This window comes from Fringilla coelebs (genome assembly GCF_963513975.1).
Source record: "Fringilla coelebs genome assembly, chromosome: Z".
NCBI lineage: Eukaryota > Metazoa > Chordata > Aves > Passeriformes > Fringillidae > Fringilla > Fringilla coelebs.
In genome coordinates, this window is record NC_140031.1 from 69,451,906 (window position 1) to 69,476,787 (window position 24,882).

General features: G+C 36.0%; 1 protein-coding gene across 4 annotated transcripts in view; it reads left to right on the top strand.

Annotated features, from left to right (window-relative positions):
* FER (FER tyrosine kinase) overlaps positions 1 to 24,882 on the top strand; it is a 145,730-nt gene that overhangs the window by 98,472 nt on the left and 22,376 nt on the right. For 2 of the 4 annotated variants that reach the window (XM_084225824.1, XM_084225827.1), the window contains exon 16: positions 9,572 to 9,695. In XM_084225824.1, the coding sequence (XP_084081950.1) occupies positions 9,572 to 9,695 (124 nt within the window). Of the gene's footprint in view, positions 1 to 9,571; positions 9,696 to 13,108; positions 13,234 to 22,960; positions 23,074 to 24,882 lie in introns of those variants that run through there. The other 2 variants (XM_084225826.1, XM_084225825.1) reach the window with 2 other exon arrangements.

Below are 24,882 nucleotides of genomic sequence, written 5' to 3' on the forward strand. Positions count from 1 at the left end.
GATGAAAAAAGCAATCCTAAGCTGCAACGTTCTTTCTTCTCCTTCTTTATGTTAATTTCAATTTACTTGAATTTTCAGTCTTGAAAGGACAGTTTAATTTAGAGGTAAGAACTTGGGATGTCCTTGAAATATGAGTTCTAGAATGGGGCATTTTGAGGATAGATGTGGAATCCTGTGGTGCAGTTACCACTTCATGCAGCTTTTTCAGCAGCTTGTCTTATAGAATCTTCCATGGTGCCTCTGTCCCTCCAGCAAAGAGTCTGCAAGATAAGCACCATCATCGTGCTTGCAGCAGCTCTCTCTGCAAAATGTGTCTAATTAAAAGTAGATGCAGACATCTTTGTGTGTTCCAGTGCTTGATTCAAGGTAGTACACGGAAGCTTGAAGTCACATGTTTTGTGACCTGCTTCTTTTCAAAGCTGAAATGTTTAATCTCAGGTTGGTAGCCTGCTTTCTCTGTTTTGGGTTTCCCTATATTTAAACATTTTTATAACCAACATAATTAAAATTAAAACCCCAAAACTATTTTGGAATAATTTTATTTCTGCTACGTCAGGCATTCAAATGTAGGCAATTGAAGTGTCTGTCTTGTCTCTTGAGTCTTAATATAGCTTCCTCTGGCATATGCATTATGCTAATATGATCCATGATGAGGATATTATATATTATGATATTATGAAAACTAGATGATATTCCTGTACCAAGTCCTTGCTTCAGACAGTTCTAAACAGTTTGCCAGCAGTTGTCTCTTGCCTCCTGATCCATTCTGTGGCCAAAGACCATATTTGGTCTGTTCTAGCAGTGATCTGCTCTGATCTGATTCTCACCCCCTCTCCCCAGTGTGTTCATGGACATTTTTCATTCTCCTACTGATGCATTGCATTTCACTGGGGCACCAGTGTGCCTTCTGTACAAGATTCTACCGCTGTAGAATTCCTTTCTGATAATAGATACATGCTTTTTGAAAAAGCAACTTCCTTTTTAACTTAACAGTGAGTTTGTGTTTGTTGTTTTAGCTAATTCATGTTGGTATGTTCTGAATGCTGGCAGCTGGAAAGAGGTAGAGCTCTGCCTGTACATGTAAACAGCTATGGAAATATCCAGTAATCTAGTGGGAAGATTGTCAGAATTAGGTTTCAGCTGTACTCAGCTTATATCCAGACATGTGCAGCCAGCTTCCAAGAGGGAGTTCAGCAAGGTCATAAGTTCTGTCCTTCCAGCTGGTTAAGGTAAGCTGGTTAAGCTGGTAGAGGTCTGTTCTGAATCATTTGGGATGCAAATTGCCTGTGCCACTGATGCAGAAGCAAATCAGGGGTGGCAGGTTTTGTTAGCTCAGGTGCAGCACTGCTGGATGGGAAGTGCTGTGACTCCCAGGCACACCCAGGGTGAGCATGGCCATTTCTGCCATACCTGTAAGAGTCACCACTCCTGGAAGTGCTCATAAAATGACTAAACCTAGCACTTTGAGCTATGGCTTAGTGAGCATGGTGGTGTTTGGTTGACAGTTGAACTTGGTGATCTTGGAAGTCTTTTCCAACCCAAGGGATACTATGATTCTTAACCCAAGTGTGGGGTTACCTCTGAACCCTGTTGATGCTATTCTACCTGCAGGTGGCTTTGGTCTGGCTTAGTTTATTCACTCCCTTTCTTCTGAAATGTGACTCCCATTGCTATTTTCTGAATGTTAGAGCCCTTTTTAACTCCCACGGCATGTGTTATGTAGAAAACGTGCAAATAAAGTGTGGTGTCTTCCTGACCTACCAGGCTCATTTTTTGGCTTTTCTTGGAAAGGAGGGCTTCAGGGCATAAAGTGTAGAAGTACCTACAGATCCATTATAGGTGGTGCTGGGGAGCTGATACAATTTACCAAATCTTAAATTACTTTTGTGGAATTGCTCTTATTTTCTGCATGTAGTGATAATTCGGAGAATAGCACCAAATCACAACTGACTTCATGCATTTCTAATGTTACTTGCACTGGAGCCACTAAACCCATTTATAACTAAAAACTCAGTTCTGAGACTGAGATGTGTATAATTTCTTTATTAATATGAAATACAATATCCCTGTTATCTTGAGCTTTTTGCTAAATTAATTCTCTTCTTGGATAAAGGAGAGCGGATGCTAAGAGCAGCTGAAGACAATGTATATCATGATTTACTTGCGCCTTAGATTAGACCTCCTGTCTCTGAGGTTCCATTGATTTCATGCACAAGCCTGGAATGCTGATTGATGCTAGGAAATATCTGAACTTTTACTTTCGCACTGTGTGATTCAACTGCTGTGTTTTCTACTTTGGTGGTTTTTCCTCTTTTCTACTTTTGAAGGTAGTGAGATCTCTATAGAGATGATTCACGTGTTTTTCCTAATTGCTTCTCTTTAGAGAGCCCCTTAAACTTTAATAAAGTTTTGCATGATCTCACCCGTTGGTTTTATCAGTTGTACATTCTCTTTAGCTGTCTTTTGTGAGCAGATTTCAGAGCTGAGCTCTATCTTGCAGTCACATCCTGAGTCTTTACTGCACACTGTCCAAAATTAATACAACAACAAAAAAAGGGTCCATCAAATTCCAGTTAGAGATAAACTGCAGTGATAGTGACTGTCTGGCTTTGTTTCTATTCTTTCTCTTTTTTTATCTATTCAAATGAGTTGTCCTCTCATTATTACTGGTTAGTGAAGCCACCTTCTATTTACCTTGCATTTTCTCTTGACACAAGACTCCTTTCTGCTTCTCTAGGCTTTCTCTCTCACTTTATCCTCTTAAGTTTCCAGCTTTAATTTTGATTTGTCCCTGTATCTCTGCAACTGGCTGTGCTTCTGCCTGTGCCATCTTCTGTTGTTGGGCATTTCACTCAAAGAGGCAGACACCTCCCACAGATTCCTTCTCTCCATGTGTCCAAGTTTTCCCTCTCCTCACCAGCCTTCATGCAGTACACACACAGATACGTACAGACCCTATTTCTTCTTCCTTGCCTTGCTCATACCCCTGTGGTGCACATGGGTCTCTTCCTCCCTCTTTGCTTCATGGATTCCAGATTATTAAGAAAAGTCAGATTCCTTTGTAGGTGGTGGTGATTAAAAATTCCTTTTGTCTCAGAGCTACTGTTTAGTAAAACAGGACCGAAGCTCTGGTATCCTTTTATTTCAGACTACAGTTGGATTTTTATCTCTTCACATGTTCTAAGCTTTGGTGTTACTATATTTTGTATCAGTATTGTACGAAATCAAATCAGCAAGTAGATTAAACTAGAAAACCCATTTTTTAAACTGAATAAAAACAACAAAACATGAAAAATTAGTGAAGTGTTTTGGTAGTTGCAAAAACTTCTGTATTCACCTTCTTTTTATTCATTGTTATTCACTTTTTATCTTTTTACTTTGCCTAGAGCAGTTTTTGCTACAGTGGGTATTTAATGTGTCTGTGTTTAAAAAAATGTTGTTTTTCTTTAGATTAAAAAAAATCCTGTGTTCTTCAGGTACATCCTGTTTCACATCAGCTATCATGTCTCTGTAATCTGCAATACTTTTCAAGCCCTTTGATTATGGATTATTGAGCATATCAGTTTACAGGATTTATTTATTGAAGAATGGAAGGCCTCCTGGGGAGGTCTTCCTTTCAGGTACCTTCTGAAGTAGGTTTTATTTCTACACTCACAGTCACAAATTCTAAAACATAAAGCCACAATACTAAACCATAAAGAGTCCAACTAGTCTGGGTAATGTTGTTTTGGCAGCACAGAAGACAAGGCATGCTAGCTGTTGATGTCTCTGTGATTTCTGGTTTCTTCTTGACAGGTGCCTGTTTTGGATGGGCACTTACATCAAATGGGATATTGGGTTCATGCTCTACCTTATTTGATCCACCTGAAATCTAAAGCAGGACTGCTGAACATTGTCAATATTTCCTTTATTTTGATATTCATATGGTCTGTCATCCAGTTGAAAGGGAGTGAAATAGCACATATAAATGTGTTGTAACCTTTTTCTCATCTTCATTTTAACACAGTGCAGTTATTTTGTGCTCATGAGTCATCTCTCTTCTGATCTCATCACAGGTTGTCTGCTAAAAAGCCATCCACAGCACAATTCTGGTACAAGCCACATTTTCTCTGTGTTTACTTCTTTACTGCTGCTGCTCCTGTCCTTGGCTCTCAGTGCACACTAGTAGTTTAATTTTTTTTTCTTTCTTCATCTTTTGTTTTCACATACAGATATTTCTGCTCATACTTCATTACTGCCGTTGTTAATGCTACATTGGCAGCACTTTGCATGGTTATAACAACTTCTATTTGCTTTGCTTTACAGAAAACATTGAGTTTTAACTCAATTTCACAATAGTACTCTGTATGCAGTTAGAAAAGTAAACCTTGGGTTTATTTACAGTTTCTGTACTGTATAGAAAGTTACTACATATAAAAAATATCTAGTATTTCTGTTACTATATATATAAAAGAACAAAAAAATGTTAAGTACTGCATTGCACGCAAGTGATGCATGAATTGAAATGTGAAGGCACAGTACTTTATTGAAAATGTGTTTTAGTATTTTTAAACTCTTGTACTTTAAATGGTTTGTCAAATAGCTTCTTACACACTTAAAAAACATATCTCCTAGAATTCCCTAGAGAGGCATGTTTACTATTTTAAATTCATAGTTTTAGGCAACTCCATTTGGGCTTATGTTTTTGATCCCATGTATATGGGATTAAGATACTGGACAGTAAAGGAAATTCGAAATTGCTTTAAGGCTACTTGGAATACTGACCATTTTAATTCTCAATTTTATAAATACTTACAGGTGCAGATAAGGGTAATTTCAATAATATTGCAATGGCCTGTAAAGCATTTAGGAATACTGAGTTCTAAAGCTCCCTTGGGTTAGGTGACCTTTAGGATGTGTGACCACAAGCAAGATGCATCTGCATGATGAATGTGTGTATAAATATAAGAAGAATTAAACAACCTCTTTAAACAAACATAATTAAAAAGGCTGTTTAACGAAGGAAATTTCGCCACTTCATTAAAATTTATATGTGAATAAGAATACATATAACTTCCTATAGTTTGTAATAATTGGTATTGTATTAAGACATTAATAAATATTTGTATAATTATTTATAATATTATTAGGAAACTAGATAGAGATACAATATATAAACAATGTGTGTGTATATACAAATTCAGTGGAAGATTTCCCATCGCCATTTCAAAGCATATTTTAGTTGTGTTCAGCATCAGAATGGTTGTCAGAATGATGCCAAGAGTGCCTAGAGCAGGTAGGTAGGTGTCGCTGTGGGTACTACCTCAGGAAAACAATGAATTATGTGGTCATAGTTGATTATAAATGCCAGTCAAATCAGAGATTGCTGTAACTTAATACTTTGTAAACCTATTTAACATTTTTCATTGTTGTTTCTTGTGGTTTTTGTTTCTTCTCATAGATCACAGGGTTTTTTTCCCTCTTCCAAAGCAGCAGCTTGCTTTTTTCTGTGCGGAGGAATTAACTGTTTTATTGCCATGATATGCCACTTATTGTACAACAAGAAGTTTATGCTGTAAAGCACAGCCAATACTAAGAATTGCTGATGTGTGGTATTTTCACACTCTCAGAATTCCAGCATGTAATGAGAAATAGTTCCCATTCACAGCAAAATACATAAGGACTGTATTCAGAAACCCAATTATAACAGGCTGCTCTCATGGAGCTTCTCCTTATGAACTATATTTTGTCCTCTACTTAGTAAAATAATTCTGTTTTACTAGGAAAGGACTCCAGTACTGTTATTTATTCTCCTGTAAACCCAAAACAGGCAAGCCATCTCTGCTAGGTGATAATATATATGTAATGGTCTAATTTTTTTTTGATAATTCTTAGCACTGTTAGAGCATACCTCATTTTCTAGTGGTGTTGTGGGCCATTAACTGGAATAACAAGTAGCTGTGTGGAATACAATGGAAATTCCACATAAAAGAGAAAGTATTACTTACTGTTATGTAGTCGTCCTAGTCTCATTAGTCTATTTATTTCATTTTTATTAACAGCTATTACATTGGAAATAATGCTCTGACACTATGTGCTGCAAATAGCGAATTAGGGCTTTTAATATTAAAACTTACTTTTAAAAGTACATAAAGATGTTACCTAACGCTGCTCTGCACTCAAGAGTTTGTAGAGAAATACTTTTAATTCAGCCTTGGAGATATTCATGCGGATGCTTTGCTGTGAAGATGAATAGTTGGAGCATTGACCACGATAGAAGCCAGAATTTACTGAGGAGTAACTCTATTACTTAGAGGACTGGCACTTAAGCCTATATTAGTATCACAATGATGAGGATAATCAGATTTTGCCTAAACATTACATATATTGTACAGAGTGAGATGGGTGTTACTTGGCTGTTTTATTTTGTCTGTTACTAACACTGCTTTTAAATTAATATTAAACAGAATATTTAGAAGATGTTTTTTGCCATTTCTGTGCAAGGACAGATACAGGAAAACAGAACATGAAAACCCTGAGACAGATTAAAGTAATGTAATTAAAATTTGGTGATAGGCATCTTGTACACTGTATACGGCTCGACATATGGTGCTGTTTTTGCTGGAAACTCTAGAATTTCATACAGTGCATGCCACACTGAAAATCAGCAAGTCTAAATCCCTTCCTGATGATAGTGAATTGCATTGGCAAGTAACAGGCTTGTGCTTTGTGAGTTTGACATATTCTGATGTTAGGAACTGAGCCGCTTTTAATATCATTCAGAAACAAATTGTTGAAAATTGGGATATTAGTGTGATTGCCTGAGCATATTGGGAACAAATTTATAACATAACAAATAACTTTCCACTGTATTATTTTTAAAAAATTTAATGGATATGGTTGGGTTTTCTTTTGTTTAAAGTTTAAGCTTCCTTATTATTTTTTATACCTTGCTACTTGAGAACAGATAGTTTCATTGTTGATTGTGGAGAGCATTAACTTATTTATGCGGAGAATTTATATGAATTGTGAGAATTATAATTTACACTGATGTTGTTATAGCAAGTTTTTTTAAATAGAGAATTTTTGCAAGATTTTGGGGGCATTTGTTTCTGCGTGTTTTTTTGCTTGTTTGTGTTTGGTCCTTTTTTGTTTGTTTGGTCTTTTATCTATTTTATTTTCCCAAAATATCAAACTGAGCTTATCTGTCTTTTCAGTTCTTCCTACATGAAGTTGCTAGCAATTCCTAATCTTCAATATTGAAACACTGATTGATTGACAGTAGAGTTTTTTAAAGATCTTAAATGTCTTTTAAGGTCTTAAATATATTTTTATAAGTGTCTTGTTTGGAAAGACAGGTGCCTGCTAAAGGAGACAGGAGCCTCCCCTGAAATGGAGAATGCAAACCCTCCCCACCCCTCCCAATTGGTATGAATAAGGGGCTCTCAGGCAAAAAATATGGGAGCAGAAAATAGCAGTTCTTTAATAGGGAAGGGAAAAAAATAAAATGATAAAATAAAACAATGCTGTACACTAGAACAACACTGTCAGAGTCAGAACACGACCTGACACCCTGTGGGTCAGGGTGTTGGTAGCAGTCCAGTTGGAAAAGGGGCTGCAGTCCTCCTGGAGTGTCAGGCGTGGTTCTGTTGGAGCAGGGCAGTCCTGTAGGAAAGGGGTGCATTCTTCCTCTGCAGATCCGTGGAAGTAGAAGCAGCTGCTGTTCCTCTGGGGAGTCCAGTGGAGAAGAGCTGTGTGTGTCAGAATCTTCCAGGTTATATCTGTGTAGGAATGCTTGGCTCCTCCCTCTGGGCGGAGCATCTCACAATGGGTTGCTGTAGTTCTTATCAGTCATGGGGTGACATTCAATAGCCCCTTATCAGCAGATGTTCCCTGCTGATTATGATCACTCAGGACGAGAGATAAGGAGCATTGCCCACTTGACACCAGACAATTGCCATACAGATGGCAAGAGAATGCATCTTGCCTTGCAATCTGGAACAATAAGCTGCCTTCATTACTGCTCTTATTAAAGTAATGTCACAGTCTGTAAAGAAGGGAAGACTGCACATTCATAAAGGCTTGTAGTCGTACTTTCTCATTCAAAGATGATTCCTGCGTAGAGAGCAGTGAGGTCTCAGCACATAAATAACAAAATTTTCATCAGCTTGTTGTGTGTGTCGGAGGGGTGAGTTGCTTGAAAGTTTTTTTTAGCTGTCTGCTGTAACTAGAATAATTCTGTTTACATGTACAAGAAATTACACATTACTTATTGGAGTGTTTATCTTACTTTCCACTGGCAATATCTACTTTTTACTAGTTACCAGACTATGTCAGTAACTTATCAGATTAAAGAAAAGGTATTATTGCCCGGTCCAGTTTGCAGTAGTCATCTGTCCTTTTTCATTGGAGTTTGAAAGCCAGTATAGGGTGTTTCTGATTAGCTTTAGAGTCAAGGCTATCCAGTCACCTCTTGCTCTCCCATCTGTGTGTAATGCAGTCTGGGAGTAAAGGGCAGCTCCAACAGAATGTCTGAAGGCATTACTGTTACACTTCATGACATCTGACTTTCTTCTTTAATATAGTCTTACTTTATTTCTTACACTAAGAAATATAAATATAGATAGCCTCTTAAAAGAAATCACATATGAAACTTTTAATAGAATACCATCATTTCCTATTTCTAAGAAAAGGCAGTAGATAAAATTGTGTAACAGTTTGTAGCAACAAATCCTAATAGTCAGTTCAGTCCTAAATGAACAGAAACAAATACTGGGGCAATGACTGGCTACTCACTATCAAATAATTGTGTGATATGAAGAGGTCTGCTGTGATTTTTTTTTTTTTTTTGTCTTTGCCTGGAATAATAAAATGTATTTTGGAAAAGTCTTTTAATCCATTTATATCAGTTAGAACATGGCTTTGCAGTGTTTGTATAATATTCTTTCAGCGTACTTTTGTCCTAAATCAGTTTTTCAGAATACTTTTTTGTTGACTCAGTTTTCTTTTTGGACATTCTCCACCCTGACCCTTCCCACTTCTCAGATGAGAGGACAGTGGCTTGGCTCCTTTTATGGCAGAGTAATACCTGTTCACCTTCCACTGCCCTGGTCAAATGTCCCATTGACTTTGCCCAAGAAGAAAACACTGTTACTCCTCCAACACATCAGTTGGGGGAGTAGAATTAGAAAAGCATCACTGCAAATGATCAATTAAAAAGTAATTGCTTTCATGTAGCTAATAGGACCTAACCTCTTCATTCACAACTAGCAATTCTGTGATTAGAGAAGAGTATGTATCACAGATTATCAGTTGTTTTTGTCAACAGTTTCTAAGTCTGTATTTAATGGATGCTGGTGAAGATTGGGTGTATCAAAAGCATGCTGTGCAATTTTCACTTTCAAGCACCTAATATTTAAGGGAAAATGTATTTTTGAAAGATGAGTTCCTTCCTTGTTCTTGGACTAGCCTCAAGCTTGGGATGAGAAGAACAGCTAATAACCTGCATTTTGTTTGGTCTTGCACGCCTAATGAGAGATAAATGTGTGTATCCTATCAGTCTGTCTCACTGTCCATCTGTCTGGTTTTCCAGGAGGTGATTTCCTGTCATTCCTAAGAAAAAAGAAGGATGAGCTGAAAACCAAACAGTTGGTGAAATTTTCATTAGATGCTGCCTCTGGTATGGCATATCTCGAATCTAAAAATTGTATACATAGGTAAGGAAGATTTTTTTTTTTTTCTCACTATTGTACCTTCACTCAGTAGAAATGCAAGGTGTTTAAAAGTGTATGGTGTTTACTATCACAGAAGTGAACCCTACGATTTAGAAAAAAATATCCTTTTTCTGATTCATTGGTCATTATTGCTTGTCTAATTCAAAAGTACTCATTTGCGTAGCAAATAAGTGCTATATTATTTGATGTCTCTAGTCTGGTGCTATTAATAGAAGTTAAAAATTATTTTTCACCATAATGATATGCATTATAAGGAGCCTGATTCATACAGTGAGAATGAATCATAGTAAGATGAAGTCTGTGGGGCTTATTTCCTGTCTGAAATTTACAGATACTTGCTGGGCCAACAGAGAAGTTAAGGTATTAAATTAATACCTTAAATATTAAGAGCTAAAATTCTGTATATTAAAATATTAATTGCCTGAACTGCTCTCTCTGAAGTATGCAAGATTATGGAGAATTATGCTGTTGGAGTTTCTTATTCCTGTTCATACCATTCCTTTTTCTTGTGTCTTCTCCAGTCTGACTCTGCCATTGCTGTTTATACTCCATTTGTATCAGAGGGGATGGAATTAGTTTCCACCTGTTTTGTTCTCTCAGAATAGCACAATATATACCCTGCTTTAATGCTGTGGCTGAAATATGAGATGTAAACAAAATTATCTATTTCACAGAAAAATTATGGAGGACAATTTTTAATTTCTGATGTTGATGTCTTACACTATGTGGAACTATCTGTAGGTGAACTGTGTGACATCTCATTTACATAATCAGTTCATTTGGGATTCAACACCTTTCTGGTGAATGCTCTTATCACAGACCTGAGTGGCATTTCTCTTAGATTTTCATCAGCAGTGAATGGGTCAGTAGCAATCCTGCACATCAGGGTAATCAAAACAATTCTGCAAGATCATGATCTACAAGAAACACTGAGAGAAAAAAATTCTAACTCATGATCTAAAACTATGTAATGTTCCCTTAGGGAAATCCAAGAAAGGGATTGTAAGCATTCTGTCATGACAGAATGTGTTTCAGCCTGGTTCTGTTTGTCAGGAGCAAGTAGCATCATTAGTGATTTACACTAGCCTCATAAATGCTCTAGTGCTTAATAACATTCTGATCAGTGTTAAATCCAAAGTGCCTGTTTAAGCTCTTGTGTTCTTAGTTAATTAAAGCAAAGATAAAAATAGTAGCTGGATAACTGAAGTTCGTTATTGCAATTATTGGAAAAAAATTGCAATATTTATTCATTGAATGGTAGTGTACTGCCTAAAATATAAATACCTTTATAGTTTTTTTTAAATTTTTAACACTGGCAAAAGGGTATTCCTGCACAGATGTGTGAAATAGAACTGTTCTAGTAGCTGTAGATGACAATGTGGCTTCATTGTATCTCTAGAAATTTGCTCTGCTGCTTGGTGAATAGGAACTGCTATTCCTAAAATATGTTTACAAAGCTAATAGTGATTTAGAGAATGTATTTCTGAGAGAAGATATGAGGAGTATTGTCTTACCATATGAAGATTTCAGTGTTTCCTAGTTTTCAGATGAAGATCTGAATACAAATGTGTCATATAGTTCCCAAGTCAGGAAAAAAGAGATGAAATCTGACATGTTTTGTTATTGCCATAGACTTGCCAGTGCACACAGCCTGGGTTACACCTGCTGTAGTACAAAGAGAGAAGAACTTCTTCCCCTTGTGTGCTTTTTAACTTCTAAAATATTAATGAAATTTGATGATTATCACAGATTGTCGCAGAAGGTTATCATAGAGAGCAAGCACTTTCCTAAAGGAAAAACCAGAATTTTTAGGAAACCTGAATTAAAAAAGTGTTTTAGTGTAACCAAACAAGCAAACCATGTATTCAGGAGAACTTCTTACTTTTATAAAACACACAGGTTTATAAATCAAAATATGCATTTCCAGTATTAGTTTACCAGTCTTATTTTCATAAGACATATGAAAATAAGATGTTGGTATGCAACATTATTTTTTGTTTTATGTGGTTAGCCATAGCATGTGCTTACTTTATTTATGAGTTAATTCATATAAATTTAATAGGTAAACATAATGAAAATTTCAGAAGCAGGTGAACAACCAACCAAGTTTAGTGATTTTTGCAGTAACGATAAAGGAACTTGTGTTGGTTGGTTTTATTTTTAGTTACTAACACAGGTTGCTTTCAAATGCTTATTCTGGGAAAGAAGCTCATGAAGTTTTAAAATGTGTTTGACCAATGGCTAAACTGTAGTTTGGTAGGCTTGGCATACATAGAATATTGCTAGGTCTGTTCCCTGTTTGAGCACTGATCCAGGATGTGTGGACACCCTGGGGAGTGGCTGGAGGGGCATCAGTCTAGAACCCATGTCTGCCACAGGAGCCCAGAAGAGACAGGGAAGAGTCAAGCTGTGTTGTGCTCTGTGAGCAAGTTCTTGGGTGTTCTAGCTCAGAAACCCACTGGAATTTCCCAAGCACTGGAAGGGCAGCAATGTGGCTGCATGGTCTGTAAAGGAGTCTGGGAGCCTTTGCTGCCTCCTTTTTAGGTCAGGTAGGACAGATTGATGATGTGTAAGTTTAATTTTGACAGGAGGTAAATGGGAACAGAACAATTTAATTCATAGCAGGAAGAAGCTTTAGCACTCTGTAAAAATAGTGGTGGTTTTCTGAAAGAACATTAAACTGGTTCTTTTTTTTTTGTCAGAAAGTTCATCTACTGAAAGTGGTTCTCAGGTGAAAAAGAGGTGAGAAAATTAACCAGAGACAATGGACTAAGCAGTGGTTTAAAAAGCCTTAGTCATTTCCTGTTTAAAGGTCCGTAGGCCTTGATTACTATTGCTTAAAGATCAGTAATGTATAGTTAGAAATAGTTTCTATTGCATAGATTGCAGTAAAATAAAATTGTTTTGCTTCATGCTGTTGTCTTTTTGCAGTATTCAATGTAAGGCCTTTGGTTTAAGGATTTTTTCAGAATCCCACGTATATATTTTCAGTAGTTTAGGTGACTAATTTAGTACCATGCATATTTGGCTACCTGCTAAAGGGAAATTAGGGCTACTCATCAGTTTATTCACATTATTTTTGATGGTGCTCTTTAGTTTAATTGCAGTAGCTACACTTAGCCTTTATATTTTAAAATTCTACCCAAATTTGTGTTGGATTTCAGAAATTATTGTCTGAATTACTTTAACTTACCCTTTCAGTAGTTGGGACAGTGCCACAACTAATGTGCTGTTTGTTTTCCATTTTTTAAATGTGTTAGCTATTGTGTTAGCTATTTCGGTAGGTGAAAATGCTTACATTGGCATGTAAGTGATTATTGAATGATTATTTGATCTATATTTGCATTTCCTCTAGCATCCAGATATCACTTGTTCTTTGCTCTCTCTCTTTAAAGAACAGAAATGACTGCAATTTCAGAGGGAAAAAAGCTGCATGAAAAGATGTTATTAAAAAATGAAAAGAGTGGTTGAACATGCACAGAAGAATGTAGTCATTTCATCTCCATTTAATTAACATGAGGTCGAAGAATTGTTTCTTGCTTTCATTTTTACCATATGCTATTGTTTAGATAGTTCCATTTTTCTGTTAATTAGAAACAGAAGATGAGGATGGAGATGTGATAATTTGAGTTGGCTTAATAAGCATTTGGGAGTAGCTTTCTTTTCCAGTACTTGATTTTCATGTGGTGAATTCATTTGTCCATGATCTATGTTTTGTTTTCAAAGCAGTCTTGGGGGCTGTAGGAGGGAAGCTGCAATTTCTGTTGGTCTTTATTGGATGTGCAGGAATGTCTTCTAAAAGATCAGGTTGATATATTTGCAATAGATGCGCTACGAGTGTGAGGAAACAGGGACCAAGGTCCCTGCACTCCATGTCAAATTTTCCTTTCAGTCAATTAATTTATATTCTGGAAGTCTGCTGTATTCTGAATTAAAGATGGGTTGGTTGGCAAGAAGATAGTGTTCTCTGGTCCAGTTTTTCCATTTTTAGTCTTATTGCTGCTGCTTCTGTTTGCCTTGGTTTTGTAGCTGTGAAAACCCCTGTGTTGTGTTAAATCTGGTTTACTTTCATGTTATGAAATCCTGACTCTGTGGATATGAATTCAGGATTTCTACAGTTTTCATTAGATATGTATAATTTAATTTAATTATATATAAGTTGCTAGGAACATACTTGCTTACCTGATGCTAATCTAGTTTAGCTGATCTGCTCTGCTATGAGAGCTTTTTTCCCTCTCAAGTCTGGTAACTGCTAATGTATAGAATTTTGGAAAAAGAGTGTCAGAGCCCTTTCATAACCATGAACTTAAGAACTATAATAAATAGTTAAGTAGGTCTTTCATTTCCTGAGAATCTTCTGTTTCTACTTGGAAAAACAGTTCAGCTACCATGAAAAGCATGAAAAGTGATCCTTTTCAGTTTAGCAAAGGTGCTGCTCAATTCTATGTATTTCAGGAGGGATTTTGGAGCCTCCTGGGAGCAGGAGAGTGACAATTTAGCTCCAAAATAGAACAGGTCTCCTTCCTAAGAAGGAGGAGCAACCTGTCTGCTGGATTTCTCTGCCTAAATCCCAGGGAAGACAGTAGCTAAACACTTCTCTGTGTGTGCCCTTGGGAGGCTCCACACAACCCTGTGCTCCCTGGAATGACAGCTTTGGTTCTGTTCTGCAGCAGCTTGGGCACTCGTTTCTCTGAATATTGCATTTCCTCCTGGCCAGTTGCAGTGCCTGAGGCCTTTATTCCAGTTTCTGTAATTTTCTCTGCTAGTGTATGACTTATAAAGAAAGACAGCATTTTGGTGGTAAGCCACCTCAACTCTCTGAGGTTTATTGCAAGGATTAATTTGCCATTATTAATTATCTTTTTCTGATTCCTTTGGAATTACATGTATAAAACAATGATCTGAGATTCCATTTCTATAGCTTTCTTCCATGGAAAATTTATTTATGACTGAATGAAAAAGTATGTACTACTGTGTTGATAATATCTGTTGATCATGCTTCAATGAATACGTCTTTTGAGAGAATTACAGTTGAAACACCCCATAAATGTAGTGAATAATTATAATTTTGATCCTTTTTTAATAATAAGATGTCTCTGCTTTATATAAAATGATGTTTCAAAGCAATTTTTTTCAATATAAATGTTAGAAATATTTCTATTCTGTTTAAAGAGAAAAACAAATGGAAACTTTGATGAAGAACTGTTACTTTCTGCAGGCCACTTTATAGAAGATATATTGTTACTTTTTAAAAAATCCACTAAATTTTACTCTGCCATGTCTGTAAAATAATTTTTAATCAAACTTTGAATTTGATTGGCACATTACCATGTGTTGAGCTTTTATTTCTTAATATGGGCATCCCTTATGCAACCTTCTCTGTTCCCTTTTAACTGGTAAGGGTTTTTCACCAAAATGAGTATTTTCACTGACTTTATTAAATTATAAAGATAATGTGCAATTAAAGCATTGCCAGTTTTATACACATTACTGTTTTTTATTTGTACTATTGGTCATAAGTGTACTAATGAAAGAACCATTTGCAAGATTGCAAAAAACCTCCTTCTCATAATTCTGTTGTTGTTAAATAAGGATCTATTTGCCAACTCTTTCCAAAAAAAAACTGAGTTCAGAGAGCTGCTCTTGGGACTCCCAGCTGTTGCTAAACAACTAAAGGAAGCACTGTTTCCAGAACAGTGGTGCTGCTCACCTCTCAGCACATTAATGCCAGCGCTCCATGGGTGCTGCTGGGGCACTTGGTCTGCCATGATCCTTCTTTCATCAGTGGCTATTAAAACTGCATTTCAGACCATAATAGTGGTAAAGACGAATGTGTCACTGCTTTCAAATGTGCCAGGAAATTATTTGTCTAAGTTTTACCTCAAAATGAGGTGTTTCCAACCCTAAAATAACTAATATGGGGCACTCCAACTGCTGTCATCCAGGAGAGGCAGCCGAACTGCTGGATTTCACTAAGCTTACCATTTAGGAATAGCTTATAGAGTGTTATATACCAGATTTCAGCTTTTAAGAATAGATTTTTAAGAGATTCCTATCTCTTTTTTTCCCCCTGCTGTCACATTGGTAAGTGTGGTTTGATCCTAGAGAAGTACATTTACAATTAAATTTGGATCAGTTCTGAATTAGTACTTCTGGTTGTCTGAGTTCTTATTCGAGCAGAGTGATTATTTTTTTCTTTAGTGAGCCTGTATGAATCTAATCTGAAAGCATTAAGGAAAAAAAAACCCAGGAAACATGAGTATCTAAGCCCATGAATATTGTATACTTTAAACTCATTATAATAAATTAGAGTGAGTATTGAATTCGAAGTATATTGTAATGGAAGTGCCTGTGAGCTATGGTAAAGAGTTGCTTCTGAATAAAAATTGAACTTTGTTCTAATCTATTATCTGTTTCCCTAAGCTATTGAATTTCGACATGGCTGGTAACAAAAGAATTTAAAAGGAAGAGAAATACAGTTTTTTCCTTGTGGACGCTGTGCAATTATTCTGCGGGTTGATACTGCTTTCCCTTGTGTGCTTTATTTGAAATTCACCCCAGGCTATATTAAAAGCAAACTAGGCATCACAGATTGAGCTTTGCCATAGCTGCACAAGGCTTGTAATTAGAGTAAAACAGGTGTGGGGGTTTGGATGGCCAGAGTGTGATACAAGAAAGGTCTGCATACTTTTTTGTTTACTGTAAAGCCCCACATCATTCTGTCTCCCAAGACCATGCTACCTTTCATATATGCCTGATGTATGCTCAAGGTAGTGCTGTTACCAGAGGAGTTAGTGGCCACAATGTGCAGGAAATACATATTTGAATTGTGCCTTTTTCATGTTACTGTGTTAAATAAACATGCAGCAGACTACACAAAGTATTACATTAACTTAATGATTGTTACATTAATGATAGAACTGGAAGCTCTGGTGCTTTTTTTTTCCTCATTAGGAATAACGTGATAGTTTATTCAGCTGCTATTAGGACAGGTTTTATTTGCCATGGGGATTTTCCAGTACTATTTATCTCTACCACTTACTACTCTTCTTTTAAAATATTAAAATATAAAGTATCTATTCATACTAGTGGAAAACAAAGTTCTTGTTCAACTGTGGTCATTGTGAAGCTAATATTAATAATTAATGTTCCCAGAGGCCAGTTTAGTATAGGATATTAGATTATGCTGTTTGTTAGCTTCAAATGGCAAATTGACATTTCTTCATATTAAATAAATAAAAGGAAATTACCTTTTTCTTTCTATGTTTGTATTTTCTTTTGAAAAGACTGCTACGATGTTTCATCTTTATTTTTGCCTAATTGACATTTTCTTTAGCTTCCATTTTATGTCTGAAGATAACACAGCCTGTGTATCAACTGAATGACATCAGGGATAGTCCAGGATGATCAGTAAAGCATAGTTGTTTATATTAATGTTTTGAAGTGTGTGTTAAGATATTCAATAAGGCAGATACTTTCATTTTATTGCGAATTTTGCATAGTGGTTCCTATTCAGTATGTATTTAAGTATTGTCTTTCGTATGTTCTCCATAAAATGGGGAAAATATCCAGTTATTTCAGATCTGAGCTTTCAGTATTTAATTTTTCTAGTATGGTGATTTAAAACATCACATAAACTAAAGATAGTAATAGTTAAATTGGTTGGCATGTTATTGCAGAATTATTGTTTAGACCTAGGTATTTAAAAAATATAGTGTCAGTATTGTCAGTAAGCTGTATTAATACAGATATATGTGGTGATAGAATTCACTGATAACTGCTAGTACAAGGGAAGCTGAAAATCTATTACTGTTCACAATAGCTAGAAATTTATAATGACTTCTGTTTTTTCTTTCTGTTTGGTACATTTCACCTGTCAGGTAGCAATTAGAGGTTGGATATTTACCATTGGAAGGCAGATTCTTCATTCTGGGCAGCTGACTCTTGCATTTTTAAGGAACCTTGAGCGTTTATGTATAGCTTATTTGTGACCTGAGGTCTTAGTCTCACACAGAAGAGCATGAGTAAGCCTTGCTAAGGGGCATATGTTGTGTAAAAATATTAAGGGACAGAAATGTGCCATTTTAAGGACAATATTTTGTGAGAAAGTAACCCTAAACCCTGAACTTTTTGAAGTTCCTTTACCTTGTGTTAGTCCAGGGCTTTTTCATTCTGAGATTTCACACCTTTCCTTTACATTGTTTCTGCCCTTTTGGATTTTACTTCCCAACTGGATAAGATTGTGAGTGAGAGAAAAAAATATGCAAAAGGAAAATTTATTAAGAAGGAAGTAATTGTGTTCTTCTTATTGCATAGGTAAGGTTGTATTAGTTACTAGCTGATATTTCTGCTCTTTCAGGCTTAAGTGAATAGCAATGAATCTGTTCCCTGAAATCTCAGATAATGGTCTGGTCTTTCTGCCATGCTGAATTCTGGTTTGGGTTCCAGGAATCATCAGAGAATCCAAAAAACCAACACAAAGTTCAAAATACTGCCAGATACTATAACAAAATGTTGCATGTGATTAATATAGTTACAAGAGCTGTTCTTTTAGAAGTGCATCTGTGTTATTCTGAGGGGGCAGTTGTTCTGTGTAAAACCAAAAAGAAGTTATTTGAATTTAGTAACTATATAATAGTATTTTATAGATGGTGAAAAGAAACAGTAAGTATTAAAAGCTAATTATAAAAAGGCTTATATCAATAAATTCTCAGGCTGTAAACAATCTGTAGGAAATGCCAGAGGAGGAGATTTAGATTTTTTTCTTGTCACAGAAGTTGCATAGTATGAAAAATATTTATTTCTTGTCATTGGAGTTGAATTAGTCTGTTTCTCATGAGAAATCCCTGATACAGTAAGCTCACTCCTCAAAAATGAGTAACCTTTGCTAGGAATAAAGGAAATGAGGCTGAAAGAATTTAAAGCAATTTTTTTTAGACACTCTCATTCTGTTTAACAAACAGTAACATTTTAAGTCTGACATTATTGTACTGTATTTGTTTTTATTTACTGCAATATTACTTTCTTGTTGATAAATATTAGGCATCTACAAGTATTACTCAGTAAAATAATTTGAATAACATTTTAGTATAATAAATCTACTCACTGCATGAAAGCAACATGCTTTCTCTAATTAAAAAACAAAAAGGAAAAAATGAAAGCTACAGGCTGAAAAACAATATGCTGTTAGTGGAAGCTATAGTGCTGACCATAAAGTCACGTAGCTCTTCTGGATAGTGTAAATAATATTTTCTCTACTCTCATAATCCAGGTACAGTGGTGAGCAGTGGGTGAAATGTAATTACTTTTTAAGAAAGATGGGCTGCAGTATACCATTTGTGCAGTGGGCAAAGGAGGTATTAGTAGATGATGAAGAACAAATTAGATGATAGGATAAGACAAAAGCAGAAGAATAAGGGAGGAGGAGAAGGTGGAAAAGGCTGTAAACTGCAGCAGTTTCTTTAGAAGTGAGGCTTAGGGTGGCTCTCTGAGCACAAGTCAGAGTGACCACAGGGTATATCAGTGTCTGTATAGAGAAGGTAAAACATGCTTTCATGCACCAATTTATTTTCTTTGGGGTGTAGATCTTTTCCTCATTTCTTTCCTACAGTAGAAAACTCTAATCAGTGTTTTTGAAAAAGAAAAATATGTATATCTAGGATACAACGCACTAAGATATATATTGCTTCCATATTTTATTGGCTTCCTGATACTAATTCTTGACATTCCAAAGAGGAATATACTTGTTATCTCAGACTGGAAACAACTTTCTTCTAATAAGAAATTCTTAGGCTGTATGTGGTAACAAAAAATTAATTCCCAAATTGTTTTCCAGAAGAAAAAGTTATCCTCTTATTTCAAAGCTCCCATACCTTCTTGGCAATTTCTCATGGCTCCTCACAACACTGACTCCTTCTTCTTCACAGCACAGCCAACAAACCCCATCTCTCCCCTCAACCAGCTAACCCACTCTTTGTAGCACTCTTCTATTGAGGGCAGGCCTGTTCCTAATCTTTGGTGATTAGTACAGCTGCAACTCCTCAGGTGTGAGACTGCCTCCTGCACTATTTTCTTACATTCCATCCCTCCACATGTATGTAGTGAAAAACAGATGAAAGAAGGATGTGTGATGGCTTTTAGTGTGTATTTGTGTGAAATAACTTGGTTTTAAAGTTTATAGAACTGGAAAACTTTATGGCATATAGGTCTACATATAAAATAATAAAGAGATGGCTGTTTTCTAGCTTTTTGTAAAATCAGGATATTTTTCTCATAAAGCTAAAAGGAACTTATGCCTGTTAAGCTAAATTCAAAGGTAAATTCAGTTCCAGTAGGTACTGCTCACAAAATATGTTGTGATCAAATATAAACTGTCTGAAAGGAATCACACTTGCTGAGAATAAGTAAAATAAAACACACAGAAAGCTAAGTGCATGTTTTGTTCTCTTTTTGTCATTGCTGTCTTATTCTCAGCCTCTTTCCTCTTCGTTCAGCAGAACTGTAGTGCTTTTACAAAACAATTTTTTTATCACTGTGAGTTTTGACTCAAATGAGGAGTTATTCTTTGTCAAAGGCTATTTCAAAATCCTTATGCAAGGTAGTAAACAGCAAGGGAGGCCATACTGGCATGTTAACTGGTTTGGAAGGTAGATGGAGATCGTCAGGATACATGGAGCTGTGAGAATATTTCAATCAATGTTGCAGTATTTAAATGCTCACAGATTTCAGCTGAGTCATTCAAGCCAGATATAAAAAGCTCCTGGCAATGCTGGATGTCAGATACTTCATCAAGTGTCCTGGCTTCTGGGAAATAGAAATAGATGAGTGGAATAAGGGCCAAGAGCCAGTTTAAAAAAACCCCAAACTATAGATAGGAGTTAGGATGCTGTAAGTAAAAATACCTGATTTGAAAGGTTTCTACTTTGGAATAGTTTTGATTTTGGAGATCAGTAAGATAATTAGCCTAAATATGCTCAAAAGGAAGGGTTTGAACTTTACTGCTCTGAATATTGCATCTTAGTAGTTAGTTGGTTATAAACATCTCCAGGCCTATCCACTAACAAATTAATTGACTGTCCTTTCTGCTTGGTGCCTTAGACCTCTCTGACTTCTCATCTCCTTCCAGGAAGCCACCCTTCCTGCCCATCTTTGCTTGTGCAGACCATGCTCTCTTGCATGAGATTATCTGGACTAATTTCTTACTCTTCTTGCAGGTCACGCATGGTTTCATGAAATCCCACTCCTTCCTCATGAAAATTCTGAGTATCTCATATGAAGGGCAAGATTAAGATGACAGGGTCTCCCATGCTGTGCTATTGTCTTTTTTTGCCAGAACTCAAGTATGAAATATTAGTATTGTGGTTACAAATATATATATCTATCCTGGTTTTTTTTAAATACATATGTATTTCAAAGAAGTTATTAAACTTCTGTATATATTATTAATCTTCTATAGCACAGCTGGACTTATGTTATAAATTGAAACCAATAAGTCAATAAGCATCTCTCTAACCATGGGGAGAGCATTATGACCTGCTGATAGAGTCAGGTAGACAGAACTCTTAGAACTACGACTGTAAAAGTTATGGAAGATTTTTCTATGTCAAACATAAAGCCATATTTTTTTTCCATAAGCAGGCAGTTTCTGCTTCTTTTAACTATCAAGGAGCTATTAAATTGAAGTTCTTCAGTTCCTTTTGGGGAGTATGTTATAGGTATTTATACAGAGCTTGGTAATCTCTTAGATTTGACAGTGGGCCAGTATTTTTCTCTGATGGTTTCAACCTATTTTTTAACATTGCACATTTCACCTCTGCTCATGTTCCAAGCCCCTCGCAGATGTCTGAACCTGGAGCTGGACTCTGAACTGCCACTGATGTGCTGCTCACACCAGCCTGGGTTAGGGGAAGGGACAAACTGGTACTCCCTAAAGAAGCCTGCAGTTGAGGAAGCCATAATTTGTGTGATAGGTTTGCTACACACAGTGTGGGGCCACGTTTGACATGTAAAACGACCTCTAACCAAAAATAAATGCCTGTAGCTGCCTGGTGGAAATCTGAGGAGACTCAGCAGCTGTGTCATTCTAACTTCATGGGAATCTACCTGTACCCAGCTGGCAACACCTGTAGCCCTTTTCTGTACAGAAATTAGTAGTTTGTGTCATTGCATTTGGAATTTTGTTGTTTCTCCAAAAATGTGATTGGTTGAAAAAGTCACCTTTCCATATATGATAAAATGAACAAATGCACTAATCCAGGAAATTAATAATTCTTTGTGTCTCTCCCTCTTTGACCATTACCTTTTTCTTGTGTACTTACTTCAGTTGTGCACTTACTTAAGCCTGATACTAACAACAGATTCCAGGGCATCTGAAAATGCTAATGTTTACTTTAAGTCAGTAAAAAGTTAGATTCATTTACTTAATCAATCCCTTTGAAACAGACACTGGTCTGTACACCTGTACACCTGTCAAACTGGTTTTGGTTTATTAAGTAATTTCATTAATAAAATAGAATTTCTTACTTTTCCTAGACAGATTTCTCACAATCTAGTAGATAATGAGCTTTTTTTTTTTCCGATGCTCAGTTTAATTCCATTACTCGTATTTGATTGGAATCCATCTCTTGTTAGATTCTCTTTTCTTTCCATATGATTGCCTAATAGTATTTGTTTTTTACTCAATGTTTGTATTTAGACTTAATTTATAAAAATATAATAGTTCCTGTTTTACAGACTATGTCTAACTTATTCCAACAGATATATTCCCTCACTCTCCATCTCTCCCCCCTCTTTCTTCTTCTTTCCTCCTTTTTTTTTAATTTTTTGCCCTTACTGTTGCTTGCAGCTGCTCTTAATTTGATGTTATCTGGAAATGTAATCAAATTTCTGTTTGATTTTTCCCTCAGATCATTAACAAAGCTGTTAAATGAAAACAGGCAACTCCAGTTTGTTGCCCTATATTATATCACTTTCTAAGAAATGTCTTATCCACGATTCTTTAAGCAGGAAGATTTTAAATCTCTAGCAGATGACTAGATGGACTTCAGTTATTTTATAACCTTTGCCCACAACAAATGCTGAAATGAATGTAACATTAAATGGCAAAGAGGATACTGTCTTCCTAAAGTATAATGACAGAATAGTTCTTTCTGCAGAAATATTTCAGAATAATAGTCAGGTGCAGTAAATCCATACCTGTGCAATAGTTTTCTAATAGTTTTCTCTTCCTGTCTTTACATTATGCACAGGAAAGTGTTTTCTGCAGCTCCACCAAACTTTGAATCCTGGCAGGACAAGGAACATCCAGATCTGTAAGGAGTCAACCCTATACAGGAGTGAACATGCTTCCCCAGAGAGTAACCAAAGGCAGAGGGGCTGTTTCTAAATATAGAACTCTGAATTTTCCAGGGCAAGGATATTCTTGTAACAAATAGATGATTTCTGCTATCAGATAGCATAAGGTTTTAATAGGAGAAAAAGTTCATCAGTACGTGATGAACTTGGAGCCCCTGGAATTACTAACGTCTCTTCCTCGCCTCAGCCCAGCTGTGGAATTGTAGCATGGTGAATATGCATGTGACATCTGAGTTCATCCAGTTCCCAAAAGCTGTGGAACTCCTGTCCTATCTCCTGCTATCAACATGAGATGTAATCATGATCCTTAATCAGCACTGTCATCTCTTTTTTTTCTTCAACATCACCCACTTTGGATACCCCACCATAATTCCATGAAAATTCCATCACTTTCTTCTTTTTCTTGTGATGAAAATAGTGCAAAATATTTTCTTCCACATAAAAGTTTCATTTTTTGAGTGGGAAAACTATTGTGGATTTTAAGAAATAGAGACAAAAACCAGGGCAGAGGTCCAGTTTATTTACTGTCTTGTTAATTTACCAGGAAGTTAATAGGTAATTTTTTTCCTCTATGTTTCTATATATATAATTCTCTGCAATGTGTTAGTCACATGAAATTTCTTTTGTATTTCTGTAAGCTAACTGCAGATCTGACTTAGCTGTCTGGAACAATTAGTAAATTATACCTCATCTTCATTTTCATTCATCTTATTTTATTACAGTTACAAAACAGGCTATTTTTAAAATACTGAAATATTTCAAGATGCCACTAAGTATTTGTTGGTAATCCTTGATTAAAGGTAGAGAAATACTGTAAAGTACAAATTACAATTTTTTTTCTCTGACTGGAAAATTATGAGTTAGTGGGTTATTACTGTACATCTTTGTCAATCGTTTCCATTGCTAAGAATGCTTAGCTGGCATAAGCTACCTGTGCCATCCATTTAAATTCTTTTCTCCCTAAATAAGGAACATCCCCAGATGAATAATTGCCTTAAAAATGTGGCTGACTTTTATTGGCTTTCTTTGTGACAGTCTCTTAAAAATTCAGGAGGTTTCTTTTTTTCACTTATTAGCCACTTAGGTCAAAACTGCAGCACAATCCTCTTGCCTAGCAATGTTTGATTCTGCTACTTCTCTGCTCTATCTTTTCCTCCTAATTTCTAATTAGACTTAATGTGTTTGGTTTCTCTCTTATTCCTGGTGTATTATTTTCATGAATATGTAGTGTCTTGTACTTTAATTATGCTGGATGCTTCATTTCTTTGTAGCCTGATTATTACCTTTACCTTTCTTTACCTTCATTAATAAAGTGTTTCAGGATCTATTTTCTAGAAAATACTTTATCTACTGAAAAATCATGAGCATTAGTCCATGCTTGTCTGTTACTTTTAAAATCTTAAACCATACCTCTCCTCTGTAGGAGCAAAGGTAAATTTAAGTGATGGAAATGCATGTACAGATAACTTAAACTACAGCTACTGTTGCATACCACATTGTTGGTTCTGGCTATTGAAAAAGCAAAAGTTGCTACCTGTCTCAGATGAACTTTGATATTCACCTGTGGCAAGTACTTAAATGTAGCCTGAGAAGACTTTGAAATACTTGCTTTTTCATTAGGACTTGAAAAGCCCTGCAAATGCGGTATGATTGTGCTATTTCATTCTAGTGAAAAAGGTGGGGGAAAAGTGACCCATATTATAATGATGCTTTTGAATTTCTTGGTTTCTTGTGCACTTGCAGTATTTTTCAATTCCACATGCTGTGCTTTGCATTATTAGTCATTTGAACTTAATACATTGTAATATTAACACTA